This window comes from Clupea harengus, chromosome 16, assembly GCF_900700415.2.
Source record: "Clupea harengus chromosome 16, Ch_v2.0.2, whole genome shotgun sequence".
Lineage (NCBI taxonomy): Eukaryota > Metazoa > Chordata > Actinopteri > Clupeiformes > Clupeidae > Clupea > Clupea harengus.
The window spans coordinates 24,409,865-24,417,364 of record NC_045167.1 but is presented as its reverse complement, the minus strand read 5'-3'; the positions used below and the strand labels follow the sequence as shown (position 1 = coordinate 24,417,364).

General features: G+C 47.9%; 1 protein-coding gene across 5 annotated transcripts in view; it reads right to left on the bottom strand.

The window, feature by feature from the left end:
- Window positions 1–7,500, bottom strand: part of abcc9 (ATP-binding cassette, sub-family C (CFTR/MRP), member 9) — a 71,631-nt gene that overhangs the window by 21,882 nt on the left and 42,249 nt on the right. For all 5 annotated transcript variants that reach the window (XM_031582375.2, XM_031582381.2, XM_031582378.2 and 2 more), the window contains 7 exons: window positions 7,150–7,249; window positions 6,387–6,694; window positions 5,532–5,686; window positions 3,722–3,791; window positions 1,959–2,116; window positions 1,676–1,768; window positions 453–555 (listed from right to left, as the gene is read on the bottom strand). In XM_031582375.2, the coding sequence (XP_031438235.1) occupies window positions 453–555; window positions 1,676–1,768; window positions 1,959–2,116; window positions 3,722–3,791; window positions 5,532–5,686; window positions 6,387–6,694; window positions 7,150–7,249 (987 nt within the window). The remainder of the gene's footprint in view (window positions 1–452; window positions 556–1,675; window positions 1,769–1,958; window positions 2,117–3,721; window positions 3,792–5,531; window positions 5,687–6,386; window positions 6,695–7,149; window positions 7,250–7,500) is intronic.

The following is a 7,500-nucleotide window of genomic DNA, read 5'->3' as shown; positions in this document are numbered from 1 at the left end:
CTACCATGTAGAAAATAATAAAATCAAAGAAAAATCTTCTCAAAAAATGAGAAGGTGTGTCCAAACTTTTGACTGGTACTGTATAACCGACTCTTTTACTGTTTCAGTCAAGTTGGTGATTCAATAAGGAAATTTAGTATTTTATTATTGTAGGGATGGTGTGGTATTGGAACTGAGGAATCTTGAGGTGATTCCTCACTAATTAAGGGCTGTTCAACCAGTTTCAAACTACATGCTAACCCATACGTCCCTATTCTCTGTGTCTGTCTGTGAGTTTGTGTGTGTGTGTATGTGTGAACAGTTTCAAACTACATGCATACTACATCCTAATCCATACGTCCCTATGGTGATGTACTTACACTCACACACATCTGGAGAGACTATTGGAAAGAGGCCTCTGTTTTACGTCATTGAAAGTCGGTCTGAGTTTATCCAGACTCGTGGACACTTACAGTTCGGACCTCCAGCCAGCGGTTGGCAGCAGAGAGGAAGAGATACGCCGTGTTGTTTGTGTCAGTCAGCTCCAGCATCCTCTGCTTGAATCGTGCTTCGTGTCTAAGGAGAAAGGGAACAAAAACAAAGGATAGAACCTGGACCCAAAGGCTACCAAAGGCATTACAGTGCTAGCATTGAACTCTATGGTGTTAGAATGATCATTACAGTGCTAGTTAGCATTGAACTCTATGGTATTAGAATGATCATTACAGTGCTAGTTAGCATTGAACTCTATGGTATTAGAATGATCATTACAGTGATAGTTAGCATTGAACTCTATGGTGTTAGAATGATCATTACAGTGCTAGTTAGCATTGAACTCTATGGTATTTGACTGATTATTACAGTGCTAGTTAGCACTGATTTAGCATAATTAGCTAGTTAGCATCATAATTAGAATGATCATCGCTTGGTTTTTACAAGTCACCATCACATCATGAGCTCTGCTTGACTTTAACAAGCCACTGGCTGCAAAGGATACACCCGCCGTCTGAGAGACGTACTAATCTAAGAGACGTCTGAGAGACATGCTAATCGAAGGTGTTTAGGACACACCCGCCGCCTGAGAGACACACACACACACACACACACACAGGTTAGTTTGGGGAGATGACTGCTGGGGGAGGTTAGTTTGGGGAGATGACTGCTGGGGGGAGGGGTCTGTCTGGGGAGATGACTGGTGGGGGGAGGGGTCTGTCTGGGGAGATGACTACTGGGGGGGGGGGGTCTGGGGGGCTAAGTTAGGGAGAAGCAGGCCTTAGACTCTGATGACTGGACTTGTGGGGGGGTGGGGGGTGAATCAGGCGTGAGAGCTGTTTAATGTTGGATTACTGTGAACTATGAGAACAGAGAACAGAGCCGACTTTGTTTATGAGAACCGGATTACTGAACTTCAGGAAATGTAATGATACAGTTTACTAAACCTTCCACTGGCACTTTTGGTGTGTGTGTGTGTGTATGTGCATGTGTGTGTGTGTGTGTGTGTTCGTGCATGTGTGCGTGTGTGTATGTGCGTATGTGTGTGTGCGTGTGTGTATGTGTGTGTGCATGTGTGTGTATGTGTTCGTGCATGTGTGCGTGTGTGTATGTGTGCATGTGTGTGTGCGCGTGTGTGTAAGTGTGTGTGTGTGTGTGTGTGTGTGTGCGTGTACACACACACACACACACACACAGCACTGACCTGAAGGCACGGATGGTCGTCAGGCCTTCGGCCGTCTCAGAGAAGTGGCAGAGCAGAGGCAGCTGAGTCGAGTCGTCCAGGTCCTGCAGGTCTCTAGAAGAAGAAGGGAAACAGTAAGACAGAGAGATAGAGAGAAAGATGGATAGATAGAGAGGGAGAGAGAGAGCAAAAGTACGAATGACAAGAAAATAGGAAATGAATGTCATTTCACTGGTTTTCTAAATGCGTACATTCCATGTATACATAAAATGATGATGCAATCGTCTTATTTTGGTGAGCTTACTTGGAGGCGACCCGGAAGTACTTCTGGATGAAGTAGAAGCCCACGGTGATGGGCAGCATGGCGATGAGGAAGGCGGGGGTGACGAAGGCTATGACCCCGATGGCAGAGAGGCAGAGCAGCGTGGAGCGGGTCAGAGACTCCAGGGTGGAGGGGATGTGCTGCAGAGAGAGAATGACACAGAGTGGGAGAGAGAGGGATGAGAGAGAGAGAATGACAGAGTGAGAGAGAGAGAGGGGTGGAGAGGGGGGGAGAGGGAGAGAGAGAGAATGACAGAGAGTGAGAGAGAGGGGGGAGAGAGAGAGAGGTGGAGAGAGAGAAAAGACAGAGAGACAGAGGGGTGGAGAGAGAGAGAGAGAGAGGGATGGAGAGAGAGAGAGGGGGAGAGAGAGAATGACACAGAGTGAGAGAGAGGGGTGAAGAGAGAATGACACAGAGTGAGAGAGAGAGGGGGGGAGAAGGAGAATGACAGAGAGTGAGAGGGGGGATGGGGTGTGGTGGGGTGGGGAGAGAGAGTGAGCAAAGAGGGGGAAGGAGGGCAAGAAGGAAGGAAAAGAGGAGATGTGGGGGAGAGAGAAAGTGATGAGGCAGATTGAGAGAGAGAGGAGGTTGGAGAGAGAGAAAGAGAGAGAGAAAGAGAGAGAGAGAAAAAGTCACAGAGAAGGAGAAATGAGGGAATAAGAGAGAGTAATAGGGGGAAGAGTGTAAGAAAGGAAAAGGAGAAGGACAGAGACATAGGGAGAGAGGGAGAGGGAGAGGGAAGGGAGAGGGAGAGAGGGAGAGGCAGTGGGGGAGAGGGAGGGGAGGGGAGGGAGAGTAAGAGAGTGTGAAAGACTATTATCGTGCTGTTGTGACATTTGTGGGATTGACTCGACCGCATCCTCTCATCCTGTCCGATGATCTCGGTTCAGTGCAATGACGTCAGTTTGTGTATCGCACTTCAGCGGATCTGCGTCAGCACACTGATCCCAACACTGTCAGTAGCCCTGTTGACACTGTGGGCCACTGGCCCAGTAACCCAAACCTCACCAGTAATCTACAAGCACCAGGGTTGATGCGTTTACACCACGGGCCATTCGGACCAGTAACCTAAGCCCAGGAACCTTTGCTACAAGCACCAGGGCAAAGAGTTCCTGATGCGTTTACACTATGGGCCATGTAACCAATGACAACGGTTGTAGCCATAGAGACACTACAACATTCCATGGACAGACAAACATAATGGAACCCAACCACTGATTCCAGAACTGTCCGGGAGAGAGAGAGAGGGATGGAGAGTGAGAGAGGCAGAGAGAGAGGGAGATAGAAAGACACAGAGTGAGAGAGAGAGGGATGAGAGAGAGAGAATGACACAGAGTGAGAGAGAGAGGGATGGAAAGCCACTGCGGTCTGGACGCTGGCCTATTACACTACGCCCTCAAACCAAGATATCTAGGCCCCTAACGAGGAGTACTTTCCCACACCACTTTTGTTCTGAGAACAAGACAAGAGAAGACAGGAAAACAAAAGCAAAAAGGAAAAGAAAAAGAAAGGCAAGACAAGGGGGAAAAAAATGGTAAAATAAAGCTCTAAATCTCTCACCTGATCGATTGTGTTGGTATGAGACGAAACGAAAAGGCAGAGAAAGTAAAGAAAAAAAAAAAGAGAAAATAATCCCACAGCTGCCTCTGACTTCAATTTATGTTGGGGTTGGATGAAAGGGAAATAAATGAAAAGAAAAGAAGAAAAGAGAAGAAAAGAGGAGAAAGCAGAAAAAAGGCTCTCACCTGATCAATGATGTTGGTGTCAGCTGAAAATCGGTTCAGGATTTGCCCCAGCGGCGTGACGTCAAAGAACCTGACAAAAGCGTTGTGGAAATATGAACATTTGAAATGTGCTGTTATGCAACAAGACTAGTGCACTATTTTAAAAAGGTTCCATTCCCAGAGTTCAGCGTTCAGAAACAGCACACTGCCAAGGGGCCCTGGAACTCTCACTAAAAGAATCTTCATTTTAGAATGGAATGGACTGTTTATTTAAAAGGTTGAATGTTGGTAATCATTTCTGTGGATGGGTGCAAATGGTATAGTATGAGAACCAGTAGTCGTCCTGACTATTGGTCCAAGGAGGCTTGCATGACAGATGAGGCCCAGCTGGACTGCACACTGAGGCACACTGGCATTAGCAGGCATTTAGGCATTTAGCAGATGCTTTTATCCACAGCAACTTGCTGTCATAAAAGTATGAGATAATAGCTGAAACTTTTCTGGAGTTGGGGTAGCAGGAAAGAACCCCCGCCAAGGGAGTGATGAAGTAACAGTATTGGACACTCATTTAATCAGTGTGACACGAGTGAGAGTGGGGATGGTAATCAGTGTGACACGAGTGAGAGTGGGGATGGTAATCAGCGTGACACGAGTGAGAGTGGGGATGGTAATCAGCGTGACACGAGTGAGAGTGGGGATGGTAATCAGCGTGACACGAGTGAGAGTGGGGATGGTAATCAGCGTGACACGAGTGAGAGTGGGGATGGTAATCAGTGTGACACGAGTGAGAGTGGGGATGGTAGTCAGTGTGACACGAGTGAGAGTGGGGATGGTAATCAGCGTGACACGAGTGAGAGTGGGGATGGTAATCAGCGTGACACGAGTGAGAGTGGGGATGGTAATCAGTGTGACACGAGTGAGAGTGGGGATGGTAATCAGCGTGACACGAGTGAGAGTGGGGATGGTAATCAGCGTGACACGAGTGAGAGTGGGGATGGTAATCAGCGTGACACGAGTGAGAGTGGGGATGGTAATCAGCGTGACACGAGTGAGAGTGGGGATGGTAATCAGTGTGACACGAGTGAGAGTGGGGATGGTAATCAGCGTGACACGAGTGAGAGTGGGGATGGTAATCAGCGTGACACGAGTGAGAGTGGGGATGGTAGTCAGTGTGACACGAGTGAGAGTGGGGATGGTAATCAGTGTGACACGAGTGAGAGTGGGGATGGTAATCACACGAGTGAGAGTGGGGATGGTAATCAGTGTGACACGAGTGAGAGTGGGGATGGTAATCAGTGTGACACGAGTGAGAGTGGGGATGGTAATCACACGAGTGAGAGTGGGGATGGTAATAAGTGTGACACGAGTGAGAGTGGGGATGGTAATCACACGAGTGAGAGTGGGGATGGTAATAAGTGTGACACGAGTGAGAGTGGGGTGTGTGTGTGTGTGTGTGTGTGTGTGTGTGTGTGTGTGTGTGTGTGTGTGTGTGTGTGTGTTGTATCTAACTGAGGGGCGCGTGGATGATCTTGTTGAGCAGGTTGTGGTGCAGGTTGGTGTGTGTGTGTGTGTGTGTGTGTGTGTGTGTGTGTGTGTGTGTGTGTGTGTGTGTGTGTTCTATCTACCTGAGGGGGGCGTGGATGATCTTGTTGAGCAGGTTGTGGTGCAGGTTGGTGTGTGTGTGTGTGTGTGTGTGTGTGTGTGTGTGTGTGTGTGTGTGTGTGTGTGTGTGTGTTCTATCTACCTGAGGGGGGCGTGGATGATCTTGTTGAGCAGGTTGTGGTGCAGGTTGGTGTGTGTGTGTGTGTGTGTGTGTGTGTGTTCTATCTACCTGAGGGGCGCGTGGATGATCTTGTTGAGCAGGTTGTGGTGCAGGTTGGTGGCGGCTGTGAGGCCCAGGAACTCCACCGTCAGTGAGGTGATGAGGCAGAGGGCGATGCCCGACCCACACAGGATGCTGAACACAGACACGTAGTAGAACCGGTGCTATAGGAGTACACCACACACACACACACACACACACACACACACACACACACACACACACACACACACACACACACACAGACACAGACACAGACACAGACACAGACACAGACACAGACACACACACACACACACACACACACACACATACACACACACAAACACGGACACACACACACACACACACATACACACACACAAGCAAAACACATACAAAAAGACACATGCATGCAAAAACACACACAGACACACACAAACACACACAAACAGTACAACAGTATTAAAGTTTTACATCAAGCCCCTGAGAATATGTAAGCACAGTACAAAAACCAAATTTTTAACTAATTGTTGACATTGACATTTTTGACATCCTCTTAAGTCGATATGCTACTTTTCGCTGTACTGCTGGTATTTCCCATAACTGCATCATAAACCTGTTGAAGATCACAGACCATCCTCTACCTCATCTAAGAAGAAAAACCCAGAAGCTCTGTGCTGACCTAAATATCCCTCGGGATTAATAAAGTATCCATCTACATTTAGCAGACATATGTGTGTGTGTGTGTGTGTGTGTGTGTGTGTGTGTGTGTGTGTCCGTGTGTCCGTGTGTGTCCGTGTGTTTGTGTGTGTGTGTGTGTGTGTGTGGGTGTGTTTGTGTGTGTGTGTGTGTGTGTGACTCTATGGTACTTATCTATCTCACCTCGCTGTAGCTGTCTTCGCCCACCGTCGAGTTGGAGTAACCGCTGTAGTTAGAGGCGGCGGTGGTTCCGTAGCTGGTGGCGTCGGTGTTGTTGGAGGCGGTGGTTCCATGGGTAGTGGTCCAGAGGGCCAACCAGTAGTCGATGGCCACCATGACAGAGTGCTTGAGGAGCTTGGAGAAGACCATCAGGGACACCATGAGGAAGCCGCCGGAGGAGAGGTACTTCCAACACACCTTCCACGGGATCTTGGACCGGCGGTTGGCGGTGGTGGACTGGTTATCGTCCTCCTCCTCCTCTTCTTCCTCCTCTGTTGGGGAATGGGAGGGGGGTGAAAACGAGAGAGATACTAAGAATCCCTGGTTTATAGGTGGAATATGTAGAGTTTGTTTGTCGACAACTATATCTAGACATACAACTAATTATACATACAATGTCATTATGAAAGCATGGGAAAGATACAGTATTTATGTGTATTCCATTCCAAACCTATTATTCTGTTTATTTGCATTTATCTGGCGTATTATTCAGCTATCAACAGCTGAAAGTACAGTTTTGAATGTCTCTTCCAAACTTACATCAATGTAGTAAACTACATATTAGACCTTTAAAACATTTAAAAAATGTTTGTTTGCCTGGTTTCAACCTCTGCTTAAAAGTTCCATCGGGCTACTGCAACAGAGAACGCTTCCATGGTAACAACGGAACATTTCAACTGCTCTACCTCTCTTAACTACCATATAATTGAGACACTGGACAAGTCACCTTCATCCTCGTCATCGACGTGGTTTTTGGCCTCTCGGGAGTAGAAGGCTCTTCTCAGGTTCTTCCTCTCCAGAGCGGTCTGGCTCTCCAGCTCGGTGTCCTAAAATCCAGAGACAGACAGACAGGTCAGTTTGAGACACCAATCCAGAGACAGACAGACAGGTCAGTTTGAGACACCACTGGCACCAATCCAGAGACAGACAGACAGGTCAGTTTGAGACACCAATCCAGAGACAGACAGACACGTCAGTTTGAGACACCAATCCAGAGACAGACAGACAGGTCAGTTTGAGACACCACTGGCACCAATCCAGAGACAGACAGACAGGTCAGTTTGAGACACCAATCCAG